We start from the raw sequence: 14,640 nt of genomic DNA on the forward strand, positions 1-14,640 counted from the left end.
GAATATTTTGGCCTCTATTTTGCTGAAATGTTTCAGTTACACATTCTGAATAAATACAACTTAATGTCGACATCAAACTACTCTTAAAAGTTGATGTTTTGGTAAATATTTCGGTTTCTTTTATGTTCTTGTAGTTGAAGATTTATTTTTCCTAATTTTTTTCTCTTATGAACATAATGTAAGAGTTTTACCTAATAGTAAAAAATATGTATATTTTGAATGCTACAGAAATTATGACAGTATTGAAAATATGAAACTTGAGAATAACTGGGTTGAAAACGGTTCAAATTTCTAGCACCATTACATTACATTAATATATGACAATGTTACATACATTTTTTGGGTAGACGTCGATATAAAAATTTTCAACGCCTACAAATTACAAAACATATAAAATCTAAGATATTACATTTCTTTACAATTATGTAGGTTAATGTGGGGAAGAGAGTAAAATTGGGGATAAGGAAGACATTTGTTTGGTTTAAAACAATAATGGAATTCAGAGGACTTCTGATACATACAAAATACACATTTGGTTGGATTAACAGTTTTCTACTGAGTTATTCCAGGCTACAAAACCAGTATTTAAAATCTAAGATATTACATTTCTTTACAATTATGTAGGTTAATGTGGGGAAGAGAGTAAAATTGGGGATAAGGAAGACATTTGTTTGGTTTAAAACAATAATGGAATTCAGAGGACTTCTGATACATACAAAATACACATTTGGTTGGATTAACAGTTTTCTACTGAGTTATTCCAGGCTACAATACCAGTATTTTTTTGTATAATAGTAGGCTATATTTTCCTATAAATTCTATCGATAATGGAAGTTGAAGAGTTGATAGCTATGTTTATCAAACTTTTTTTAAATTATAATTTTGTAGTGTTACATCCTCAACTCATCATTAGAATTTATAATGTTTTACCCTAAAATAGATGAGCTGTCTATTTTTATCAAAAGTTATCATGGAAATGGATAGCATGATCGGTTTGTCTGTACTTATTCAGATAATTGGACGAAAATCGTATAATAATTATGATTAAAACATTCATTTTTGAGGTCCTTTAAAAACGCAGTAGCATAGTATATTGCTCTACTTCTTCCAAGAGTCTCAGTTGTGATAACAATTTAATGTTTCTATTCAATTGTAGAAGTTCGGTTTTTCTTAAAATATCATGTTTAATAATTGTGCCTAAATTTCATCTGTTTTGTGCTTTGCTACTAAAACGTCTGGCTTGATCTGATATTTTTTAAACACCAACTTACTTTACTCTGAACAAAACAAGTTGAGACTCTGGCAAAATACTCTTGCTGCTCGATTGTGGGAAATTTTAATCTTTTCATGCAAGTCCATAAAGGTATTTTCACACCTAGCGTAGCGTAGCTAGAAATACGTCTTTGGAAGACAGCCGTCCTATCTCCCAATGTTAGATCTACGCTGGCATGAAATGGACATACTGAGTTATTAGGAGATACGTCGGCTATCTCTTCCGAAGACGTATTTCTAACTACGCTACGCTAGTTGTAAAAATTAACCTATTTCGGACTATGTGTTATCTAAATTTGGAAGAGGAATAGCACAATGTTACCTTATTTTTCCTCTCCCTATCATTTTGATAATGTACTTATTGTATAAATAACTTAAGATTGGATATATTCAATTGAATGCCGAGTTGTCAATTTGTATATGGGTTGGAAATGAAAATATATCAGTGTTGCCAGACTGTGTAGAATCATAGAGAAACAATAGCGTAAGTAGATATCCCATGGTATAGGGAATTTATGTCACAACTTTTACTGTTATCTCAAGCCGATTACTGTCGACTATTGTCAATTTTCACTGTTTTGTTGGGGCGATAGTGTATGAACGGCACAATTTGAGAGACTACCAGCGTCACACAGCTGCATAGGAAAGAAATACGTGAACTATCGGCTTGGGATAACAGTAAAAGTTGCGACATAAACGTCCTATACCATGGGATATCTACTTATGCTATCGTTTCTCTATGGTAGAATTTCAATCTTTTCATGCAATCCTATATAACTAGATATATATTCAATTTTACAACACAGTAGATGCAGAATTGTTAATTTGAATATAACCAGTTACATGCGCTTGGAATTGACAAAATATCCGTGTTGCCAATTGTATGAAATTCCAATCTTTTCATGCAAGTTTTTATAAATGGATATATATATATATATATATATATATATATATATATATATATGGAATTTGACAATACAGTTGTCAATTTAAATATATCCAGTTATATGAGGTTGCATCAAAAAATTTAAATTGCACATAATTTAGTAATCTACGAATATTTTGACCAAGTTTCAATCTGTTTTATTCAGAGTATATATAATAACTGCGAATTACACTCAGACATAGAGAAACAATAGCGTAAGTAGATATCCCATGGTATAGTGCGTTTATGTCGCAACTTTTACTGTTATCTCAAGCCGATTGCTGTCGATTTTTACTATTTTGACCGGGTAAGAGTGTATTATCGGCACAATATGAGAGACTACCAGCGTCATAAAGCTTTACAGGAAAGAACTACGTGGACTATCAGCTTGATATAACAGTAAAAATTGCGACATAAACTCCCTATACCATGGGATATCTAGGCTACTTATGCTATTGTTTCTCTATGACTCCCCATGCTGCCCTTCATTGAAATATAGTAGACGGATATCAAAATGCTCTCAGTCGTATAGATAGATGTGTTTCAGTCTTGAGTGGTAGTCTAATATTCCATCATCTGCTTCGGTCTGGTTTTTACATAAACGTAAACTACGATTAGAAGAAAAATGGCAGCCGCTGTTGGGAGGACAATTTTGAAGACGTTCTTCTTGTTCTCCAAAAACTCACGTTTCCTCTCCTTTTTCTGCTTGTTGGTTTCCTTTGTTTTTCCTTTCATCTGACGCATTTTCTCGTGGTATTACGATATTCTCTGAAACATAACAAGGGATCAATGATTAGGAAATCTTCATACTCAAGTTGACAAAGAAGGTACAGTAATTTGGGTGTTTTTTGTATGAAATGGGATGTACTACTTGTTAAAATGAACAAAAAATCTGGTGTGGCGCACTCACACAACTTTCCTTGCCGTTATGAAAATTTATCACTTGACGCTAGTGTTCACGCGCATAAAAGTCTACTATTCAAAGATCCAAGACAGCTGGTGACAAGACAATAACAGTGGAGACACAAGAAGTCTGCTATCTCTTCATAGTGAATGATTCAATAGAATCAACAGTTGCCAACAGTTTGCAATTGAAATAATAACATTTTCTCAAATTTCAAGCTTATTTTCAGATTCAAGTGAAAATGTTACTGAACATTAATTGTAGAGATTTTCATGCTTAATCTTTTCCACTGAGAATATTTTGTTTAAATTGTATCTGAAGCCTGATACTTGAGAATCTAAAATCAAACTTTGCATAGATGGGGCGGAGCTACTGAATTTTTACAGATATGAGACTTGGGGCAGTTGATAGAGCTTATCAATGACTATTTTGGGTATAAATTTGATTGAAATCGTTGGAGCCGTTTTTGAGAAAATCGCGAAAAACCCTGTTTTTGACAACATTTTCGCCATTTAAGCCGCCATCTTAAATCGCATTTGATCGAAATTGTTCGTGTCGGATCCTTATAGGGGAAGGACCTTAAGTTCCAAATTTCAAGTCATTCCGTTGATTGGGAGAGGAGATATCGTGTACACAGACACACATACACTCATACTCATACACACACACACATACAGACCAATACCCAAAAACAACTTTTTTGGAATCCGGGGGCCTTGAAACGTATAGAAATTTATAAATTGGGGTATCTTAATTTTTTTCGGAAAGCAATACTTTCCTTACCTATGGTAATAGGGCAAGGAAAGTAAAAATTGGTATTTTTCAATTATCCAATATCGTGATTGATGACCAGGCTTCCCCGGATAATCGTGTCGAAAATTAAAACTGTACACATAGATGGCGGTGTCACAGACCAGCATAGTCATCATTGAAAAATCCTCTAAAGAATAAAAGCTCCTCCCAATGAGGAGCATTGATAGGGTGTTCTTGAACGCGGTAGGTGAGCGCCCCTCCACTGAGTGTGGCAGGCAGTTAAACATCTTGATTGCCAGCACCGGAAAACAATCCCTGACCTTAGACAGTTGACGGAATGGAACATCAAAAAGTTGGTCCTTCCCCGAGTGTTGTATGTGTGCACTTTCTCTCTTCTTGAGAAGGTAGACTGGTGTTTTTTGACGTGCAAGAGTGATGCTAGTATGTAAAGGTACTTAGACTTACGCAAGAATTTTACCTTATCAAAATTGCTACTATAATGAGGTCCACGTTATAATGGCAGTGTTTGACATTTGTTACGAATTAGAATGCATATCGCTGTAATTTTATAAAAACTTACTTAGTTAACATCAGTGTTGTCAACTGAGTTTTCAACAAATTGCTGCATTTTGTAGCCAATTTCTTGAAAAGCACAGATACATTTTGCCAACTCTTGGAAATCCTTGTTATAATCAAGGTTGCCAACAAAATGTTTCCCCCACAGCAACATTTTGTCGACATCTTGTGGAAAAACTTGTTTACAATAAAATTTCTATTCTACACTCCGTATGGAAAACACTGAAAAAGTTGTCAACTAAATGTTTTCTCTTTACGCATCTACACCGACTAAGCTTTTTGGGCAAAAATAGACAACTTTCGTTGATATACATTTGAGCAGAGCAACTTGTTTTCTACTAGGAATTCGACAACTTTTTGTAGAAGATTTTTCGTTGTCAACTTTGTTGTAAAAGCAGCATAATAGTTTCTAATTGGTAAACATCTAATCTAATACTTTATAACATTTTATTAAAATTATTTAATTTTTTTAAAACATTAGGCTATTATCTTCTAGAATAGCTAATAATATTGAGCAGGTAATAATACCCAAATTGACAATATGTAAAACATAGACAAACCAAAGGTCCATCACATTAAAAACTTAACCCCAATTTCAACGTTTAGGATAAATAAACAAATATGATTCTCAAACCCTACAATAGATGTTAAAAAAAAACATGTCATAACTATTTGAAATTGTGAACAGTAAAATTAATTTAATGGAATCATAATTACCTGCTGTCAATAATTTTTGCAAACAAACATTCAAAACTGCCACGAAGTTGTGTCAATGTTGAAAGCGAACAGCTGTTTTCAGACGAAATGTTGAACGTTGTCAGTGACACATCAGCTGGGTTCTTTTTCGAAAAAATGAAAAATAAAATTAATTTATATGGTATGTTATATTATAAATATTATTCAATATATATTTTATACTTTTTGAATAAAATAAATCTCATTACAATACAATAATTCATATTTTTTATTGTATAATCTTTGTAGTTTATTGAACCATCAATAGATGGCGTTTGCTGTTCAATTTTCAATTTTTTAACTTTGGCGGTCGGCTGTTTCACTTCTGCATAAAATTTGCATCCTGCACTTTTGCTGTGTTTCTGTTTTGAAGCTGTTATAATTCACTCAATTTAAAAGTAAGTTACTTTTGGGTTTTAGTTATTGTATTATTTTGTTTGATAGAATATCTATTCAATACATTTGCTGTAGTTTTAATCAATATTTTTCAATTTTCATATAAAAATACGTTGGGCATTCGGTTTGAGGTTACATTTTTATCATTCACTACCGGTAACTCTAGAGATTATACACAAAATAATAATAAAAAATTGTAAAAAACAATAATTTGAATAAAAATTTAATTAAAAAAATCAAATTCATAATTTGAATAAAGAACGGATTTAAAATGAGCCCATAATAATTTATCTAAGTTACGGTACCTAGCTGTTGAAAACTTTGGTTTCATCATCAGGATTAGAAAAATGCTATTATTCTTTATTTTGATGTATTTGCATTATTATTTTCAACATTACCGTAATAATAGATTTTTTGCTACAGACAATACACAGTTTATCAGAATATTCAATTGTTTTAAAGATGTCACTTTTTGTATAAAAAAGTTAGTGACTGAGGGAATTTACTCTTCCTAGTGATCCGTGGTCTGGTTGATATAGAGCTTGCGTAGCAGCCTGTAGGTCGCGGGTTCAAAACCCAGATATGGACAACACTTTTTACTTTCCTTGCCCTATTACCATTGGTAAAGAAAGTACTGCTTTCCGAAAAAAATTAAGGTACCCCAATTTCTATAAGTTTCAATGTCCCCCGAGTCCAAAAAAGTGATTTTTGGGTATTGGTCTGCATGTGTGTGTGTGTGTGTGTGAGAGAGTGTATGTGCGTCTGTGTACACGATATCTCATCTCCCAATTAACGGAATGACTTGAAATTTGGAACTTTAGGTCCTTACACTATGAGGATCCGAAACAAACAATTTAAATCTAATGCATTTTAAGATGGCGGCTAAAATGGCAGAAATGTTGTAAAAAATAGGGTTAATTTTATGCGATTTTCTCGAAAATGGCTCCAACGATTCTGATCAAATTTATACCTAAAATAGTCATTGCGATAAGCTATATCAAATGCCACAAGTCCCATATCTGTAAAAATTTCAGGAGCTCCGACCCATCTATGCAAAGTTTTATTTTAGATTTCCAATTATCATGTCTCATATATAATTTAAATGAAAATTTTCGAGTGGAAAAGATTGAGCATAAGAATATCTACAATTAATGTCCAGTAACATTTTCACCTAAAATTGAAAATAAGCTTGAAATTTGAGAAAACGTGATTATTCAATTGCAAACTGTTGGCAACTGTTGATTCTATTAAATATCATTCACTATGAAGATATTGCATATCTTTTGTGTATCCAGCGTTATTGTCCTGTCACCAGCTGGCTCAAATCTTTGAATAGTAGACTTGAGATGTGCGTGAACACTAGCGTCAGGTGATCAATTTTCATAACGGCAAGGAAAGTTGTGTGAGTGCGCCACACCAGATTTTTAGCTAAGTTACTCCCTTGTTATCGGATGAGCACGTTTGTTGTCGGTCCCGGCTGATATATAATAACAGTCGTGAGGCTCCATTGATGGCTAAAATTATATTCAGGCTAGAAGAGAACTTCCTGATAAGACACTATCTAACAGAAATCTATAAGAGTTTTCCTACTTGATTATACCCAAGTGCAGTCTAACTGGAAAAACGGAGATTGCAAATTAGTAAAAGGAAATAGTCTATTCTATTAAAAAATAAAAATGTTTAAATGTGAAACATTTACTTCGAAAAAACTTCACTTTGTATTATTTTATTGAATATTGTGTCGGCGACTATTGATTACGGTGCCTGTTATAATTTTTATTTTGTTGATTTATCTTCATTTCTTTGTTGCTGTTTTTCATTTTTTTAACCTTCCGGTAGTCGTGTTGTACTTTTTACAACATCCAATTTTCCAAGTGTTATGTACTCTGTTTACTGTCAAAACATATTAATTAATTGTATATAATTACTTTTCCCATCTTTTTGGAATATTTTTGCCTATGATCATTTGAATGATTACCATTTCATAGCTCAATAAGGTACATCAAGAAAAGCCATCAATTCTGTGTTATTGGTTCGTTTACAGTCCCCGTATATATACAGTCTTTCCCTTTCTTATGCACAGTGCGACTTATACACTGTCGCGACTAAATGGCACCTAAAGACTGAACCATTGCTCGGTTGATACTGCAACTCAGTGGAGTGATGGGGAGAAAGTTTTGGAATGCATAGGTAACTCATTCACTGACACCACCCCATCCAATAGTTTTGTGCAGAAAAAAAACTGACACTGTTGAACTTTTTACAACAGCGCGACTGCCAGAAGGACAAGTATTAGAAATAAAATTGGATTTGATATTAATACAAAAACATTTTGATCTAGAATGACCTGATTGGATAAATAAATAATATAAATTATAACTAACTTCTTAGACTTTGACAAAAATGTTATTCCTTAGAATAGAATAAATCATCAAAATGTTTTATCAGATATGCCAGTATCAGATTTTATATCAATTTATGGAAGCGAGTTCCCATCGTGAGGTCCACTTTATAATGGCAATATTATGTTACTAGCTTACCCGGCGAACTTCGTACCGTCAAAACGTCAATGTATCTCATGTCACACTTGACTTTATTTGGTGCGAATCATGAAATTTATCTGACAATCAATATTTTTATTTACATCTCAATACGGACTTCCTATGTGCTTAAAACTACCGTTTTAATACCAGTAAACAATTTTATCAGAAAGTGACGTGTTTATTACAGCCGGTAAGTTTAGATGCTAAATCATATTATCACAACATGATCTTCCCGTTCTACGTTAGCCGCTCGGCCGACAATTTCGAAAACATAGGTCTGTAAAATAGATTAATTATTATTGTACTATTTTAATTGTAAAATAGATAGACATTCATTTTTATATAATAGAGATCAACATTGGTGTTGTTGTCCTTGTCTATCATTTAACAAAGCAAATAACGCTATCCTTTTCTGGCTCTGCAACGTTGCTAGATCGTTTTTCAACAATATGCAAATATATTAGTTATCAAAATATTCAATCTCAATATTATTTAAATGTATTACTAAATATTTGAAAAATACCTAGAAAAATTCTCATTACGAATAAGATGTAATTGATTATAAAGGTGCGTACAGATAAGCACCGCGAACATCAGCAATTCACTTTTAATCAGCTGATTATATCTGTATTTTTACAGAAACGGTAAGATACAGATATAAAAAGCTTGGCATCAGCTGATTAAAAGTGAATTGCTCATGTTCGCGGCGCGTAAATCTGTACGCACCTTGAAGGTAGGCGCACACAGATCGGCATCGGACGGCACGGATCGGACTATTAGATTTGATTTGTTTGCATTGTTTTCAATTGGAGTGCATTGTTTTCAAATCTAATCGTCCGATGCGTGCCGTCCGTCCGATGACGATCTGTGTGCGCCTACCTTAAGAAAGAATAGTCAATATTACAACAGATATACCGGTATCAGAAGGCAGTGGCAAGGCAGAGAATCGGCAACGCTTTTCTAGTATCTTTTACCCCCGCCATTATAACGTGGACCTCACTATAATGTGACAGCTAATTGAAACTTTTCATTGCTTATTATATTGACTTGCGAGAAGTCTCCCTTCCGTCGACCTGAATAGTTATTCAAAAACAATTGAAATGATTCTATGCCTTTTCCTCTCCCTTCCAGGTATTGCTATCCAACTTCTTTTTCCCGTTACACTTTGTGACGTTTCTTGCAAGGAAAGGTTCCAGGCTATAGTGAGGTCCACGTTATAATGGCAGTGTATGATTTGCAATGGTGTTGCTATCCTTGTCTATTGTTCAACAAAGCAGATGACGCTATCTCTTTCTCGCTTTGCTCTGTTGCCAGATCGTCTTTTAACAATGTAGAAATTCAACTAATTGTCAAAATATTGTCTCAATCATGAAAATTAATTATTACATCTTTAAAAAATATATTTTATTGACAAATAAAAAAATCTGTTGTGGCGCACTCACACAACTTTCCTTGCCGTTATGAGAATTGATCACCTGACGCTAGTGTTCTCGCGCATCTCAAGTCTACTTATAAACAAAGATCTGAGCCAGCTGGTGACAGGACAATAACGCTGGAGACATAAGAGGTCTGCTATCTCTCCATAGTGAATGATTTAATAGAATCAACAGTTTGCAATTGGATAATCACATTTTCTCGAATTTCGAGCTTATTTTCAATTTTAGGTGTAAATGTTGCTGAACATTAATTGTAGAGATTTTCATGCTCAATCTTTTCCACTCGAAATTTTTTGATATAGCGTATCAATAACTATTCTAGGTATGAATTTAATCAAAATCGTTGGAGCCGAGAAAATCGCGAAAAACCCTGTTTTTGACAACATTTTCGCCATTTTAGCCGCCATCTTGAATTGCATTTGATCAAAATTGTTCGTGTCGGATCCTTATATTGTAAGGACCTTAAGTTCCAACAAATTTCAAGTCATTGCGTTGAATGGGAGATGAGATATCGTGTACACAGGCGCACATACACTCATACACACACACACACACACACACACACACACACACACACACACACACACACACACACAACACACATACAGACCAATGCCCAAAAACCACTTTTTTGGATCTTGAAACGTATAGAAATTTAGAAATTGGGGTACCTTAATTTTTTTCGGAAAGCAATACTTTCCTTACCTATGGTAATAGGACAAGGAAAGTAATATGATTAACTATTTTCAAGAATAATGAACAGTTGAAATGATGAGATATACCAGTATCAGCTGTTTGGGTGGCAAGGCTGAGATCTGGCAACCCTTTTCTCCTATCTTCCGACACAAACATTATAACGTGCACCTCACTCACTGTACATATATTGTATAGCCTACTATTATCCCTACCCTTCTATTCAAAGAAAAGGCATTTTGTTAAACCATTTTAGTGAGAAACATGGTCTATAGGCTTTTGTTCTAGAGTCCATTCCAAATGCTTTTTTTCTGGTATTCTATTCCGAAATCGACCATGGTCTTTTCACAATAGGCTTCTGTCCTAGAATTCATTTCAAATACGGTGCTTCATTTCTTGGTATTGTCTACTGAAATCATCCCAACAGCACGTTGCAGACAGGGACAATAATATATTAGCTCTTTCTATAGTGAGTCCACGTTATAATGGCAGTGGAGAAAGATACGAGAACAACGTTGCCGATCCTCTGTCTTGTCAATGCCTTCTATAGACGGTAGCTGATACAGGTTTATTGATGTAATTATTAACTGTTCATTCTCGTTTAAAATAATAAACTATGTTTTATCAAGGAAGAAATTATATTTTTCAATGATTTCATAATGAATTTTCATAATTAAGATGAAATATTTTGTTAATTAATTATGGATTCTACATTGTTGAGAGACGATGTGGCACCTTTGCTAAGCTAGAGTAGGATAACGCTACCTGCTTTGTCGAATGATAGACAAGGATAGCAACACCAACGTTAATCAAATACTGCCATTATAATATGGACCCCACTATACAGAGAAGTATCAATTCCTTGCGTTATTACATGCCTCTCAATTAGTCAATATTAGATTCATGATACCGGTACCAATATTGGGTTGTGATGGGAGGATACAGAGGAGGAGGATGAAAAAGAAAGAAAGAAAGAAGAATAAGAATAAGAGGAAGAATAAAAAGAATAATAATAATAATAATAATAAGAAGAAGAAGAAGAAGAAGAAGAAGAAGAAGAAGGAGAAGAATAAGTAGACGTAGAAGAAGAAAAAGAAATTGAGGAGGAAAATAAAGGAGAAGAAGAAATTGAGGAGGAGAAGAAAGAAGAAGAAGAAATTAAGGAGTAAAAGAAATAAGAAGAAATTTATGAGGAATAGAAAGAAGAAAAAGTAATAGTAGAAGAAGAAGAAGAACAGAGAAAAATCAGTAGAAGAAAACTCATATCATAATCTTGCAAATTTAATGAATTGTTGAATGTTAGAGTTTTATTTTAAGATTGATATTTTATGTTACTCTGTTATTTATCTGTGACGTTTTTCAACTGTGTTACATTGTTTTTGTTATACTTTTGTTGAAAATAAAATATTATTATTATTATTATTGAATTGGGGTGGTGTCAGTGAATGAGTCACCTATGCATTCCAAAACTTTCCCCCCATCACTCCACTGAGTTGCAGTATCAACCGAGCACTGGTTCAGTCTTTAGGTGCCATTTAGTCGCGACAGTGCATAAGATAGGGAAAGACTAAATACGGGGACTGAAAACGAACCAATAACACAGGATTGATGGCTTTTCTTGATGTACCTTATTGGGCTATGAAATGGTAATCATCCAAATGTTCATAGGCGTAAAATAATCCAAGAAGATGGAAAAAGTAGTTATACAATTAATTAATATGTTTTGACAGTAAACAGAGTACATAACACTGGAGAATTGGATGTTGTTGCTGGCAGTTATCATTATCACCCTCATCCTATCATTCATATGAGACTGCATGCTCTTTCATCATCTTTATTGATAACACTTCTCCTTCATCACTTCATAATATATTCATTTTCACCATCAACTCTATTAAGGAATGTTTTATAAGTAGTTTTCTAAGTATTATTTTCTTTCTTTTCAAACGTTAGTTTTAGTATCTTTTTTTTTGTTTTGATTGAATTGTATACTGTATTTATTGTTGTGTTAAGGAAACATATTTGGGTCATTACCTGTTGTTTCCGATGTGATATTGTGAATAAATAAATAAATAAAATACAACATGCGACTGCTCGTGTGATGACAACAGAGCAAAGCGAGAAAGAGATAGCGCTATCCGCTTTGTTGAATGATAGACAAGGATGGCAATACCATTGCTAATCGAACACTGCCATTATAACGTGGACCTCACTATAGCTGTTACGGGAACACGGAATTGGAGATTCCTTGTACATTTGAGTTTTGGACAATTCCAATTCCGCGTTCCCGTAACAGCATAATATAATAATTATAGTGGCAGTGTTTGATTAGCAATGGTATTGCTATCCTTGCCTATCATTCAACAAAGCGGATAGCGCTATCTCTTTCTCGCTTTGCTCTGTTGCCAGATCGTCTTTTAACAATGTAGAATTAAGCATTAATTGACAAAATATTTCATGTTGATTATGAAAATTCATTATGAAATTATTGAAAAATATAATTTCTTGCTTAATAAAATAAATTGATGATTTTAAACGAGAATGAACAATTAATTTTACATCAATAAACCTATATCTGCTACCGTCTATAGAAGGCATTGACAAGACAGAGGATCGGCAACATTTTTCTCCTATCTTTCTTCACTGCCATTATAAAGTGGGCCTCACTGTAGTGGAAGCTAATATATTGTCCCTGTGTGTAGGCTGCCTTATAATTTGTAATGCGTAAAAAATGAAGACAGGACTATAATCAATCTCTTGTCAACAAACTAGGTCTATATAGAACATGGTTATATTCTGATAGAATTTAAATATCTATTTATTTATTTATTTATTCATAGACAATAGATACAATGCAGGTAAAAACAACAGGCATTCGCCCAAAACTGCTTTAAACCTTAATTTGGAATACACAGTCTAGAGGTTATGTAAATGATAACTTGATTCACACACTATTTCTACTGTTTATTATTTGAAAACATTTGTGTAACATTTTTATAATATTGACCGATCAATTTAAAAATATACAATATTTTTGCAGGGCTGAAATTCGACTTCGGAATCGCTGGCGATGATTAGAAAAACTGATAACAGCTTTGAATAAGGTAATAACATTTTTCTTCCATATTCCATTATATTTTTCCCCAATTGAGTGTAAACTATTCAATCAACGGTACTATTTGTATGCTTAAATTTAGAAAAAAACCTGTTCTGTATTATAAAAAATATTCAGATTTGAAAAAAAAACATTTCACGTTCAATTGTCAAAAATAATACCTAGAAAATTATTCTATATAAATAGAAACAGGATTTCAATAAGTGACCTATTCTTAACAAATTAATTTTATTCAATGGTCATCAAATTTATCACTATTGAATAAAATATTTATATACTTACTTACTTGATACTTGATATTCTCTCACTGGAAGCGCGTTTGCGCCGTGGTCGTCAGATTTTTCATCATAATGTAGAGCTCAATTTCCTTGTAATTCCTGGTGTCGATGTGGTGAGATTCTTTCCTCAAAGTATTCTTGTAAACTATAATATGGTCTTGTGAGAAATTTTTCAAGTTCATTTTTAAATTGACTCAAGTTTTCCAAGGTCTTCAATTCATTTGGCAAGCAGTTGTATATCTTAAGCTGCGTACACATATTCGCGCTTCCAACCCGCACCGAGCACGCTCCTCCCTCGTTCCGCCCTCGTACCACCATCGAACCACAGTCGCTCCGCCCACGCACCCATCGTGAACGTTACGGAAGATGTTAGATGTTCTCGCGTTCCCCGGTCGAACCACTGTTGCTCCCCGGTCGATCATCAATCGCTCTGCTGGAGTGACGTTCGGTTGCGGAGCAGAGCGAAAGTCTGTACGCACCTTTAGCGCAGATATATTTGGGTCCATATTGGGTCAGTCTGGATCGTACCACTGACACATGAGTATCGTTCCTTCGTCTGGTGTTGTAGTGGTGATATTGCTGATTGTTCAAAAAAATATCTGGCTTCCTTCTAGTCGTCAAACATGCCTTCAAAACAAACAGTGCAGGTAGTGTTAGAATGCCAGCCTTCACAAATAAGGGTCTACAGTGGGCGAGGTATGGTTGTCTGAAGTGGAAAGTTACTGCACTGCAGTACCAAACCAAAGTAAAAAGTAGCCATTTTACGTATTGCGTGCGTATCAAGTGATACAATCATTTTTAATTTAAAGTCTATATTGTCTTCTAATGTATATGCAGTATTCTTAGGTTCTCCATATATTTTTGCAGCGAATTGATTAGTATTCCAAAAAATGTGTACCAATCTCGTTGTTCTAGGGCTGAGAAAGCTCTTATTACAGAGGTCTGAATTAAACAATACAGCTTGTCGCTAAATAATCAACAATAATAAAGTTTAAATTATATTACATTTACCTA

General features: G+C 33.7%; 2 protein-coding genes across 6 annotated transcripts in view; one reads left to right on the forward strand and one right to left on the reverse strand.

Moving 5' to 3' along the window:
• Positions 1 to 2,685: 2,685 nt before the first annotated feature.
• On the reverse strand, positions 2,686 to 5,284 carry LOC111049651 (single-pass membrane and coiled-coil domain-containing protein 4 homolog). Its single transcript, XM_022335783.2, has 2 exons — positions 5,148 to 5,284; positions 2,686 to 2,965 (listed from the first exon to the last, which is right to left on the reverse strand). Exon 2 carries the CDS (start codon positions 2,939 to 2,941, stop codon positions 2,759 to 2,761), a length of 183 nt encoding a protein of 60 aa, XP_022191475.1. The 5' UTR covers positions 2,942 to 2,965; positions 5,148 to 5,284; the 3' UTR covers positions 2,686 to 2,758.
• Positions 5,285 to 5,477: 193 nt separating this feature from the next.
• The window catches only part of LOC111062131, a 108,180-nt gene continuing 99,017 nt past the window's right edge, over positions 5,478 to 14,640 (forward strand). For all 5 annotated transcript variants that reach the window (XM_039439790.1, XM_039439791.1, XM_039439793.1 and 2 more), the window contains exons 1-2: positions 5,478 to 5,563; positions 13,274 to 13,337. The gene's annotated coding sequence lies outside the window, so the exon portion shown is untranslated. The remainder of the gene's footprint in view (positions 5,564 to 13,273; positions 13,338 to 14,640) is intronic.

The sequence above is a fragment of the Nilaparvata lugens genome, chromosome 13, assembly GCF_014356525.2.
Source record: "Nilaparvata lugens isolate BPH chromosome 13, ASM1435652v1, whole genome shotgun sequence".
NCBI classification, from domain to species: Eukaryota; Metazoa; Arthropoda; class Insecta; order Hemiptera; family Delphacidae; genus Nilaparvata; species Nilaparvata lugens.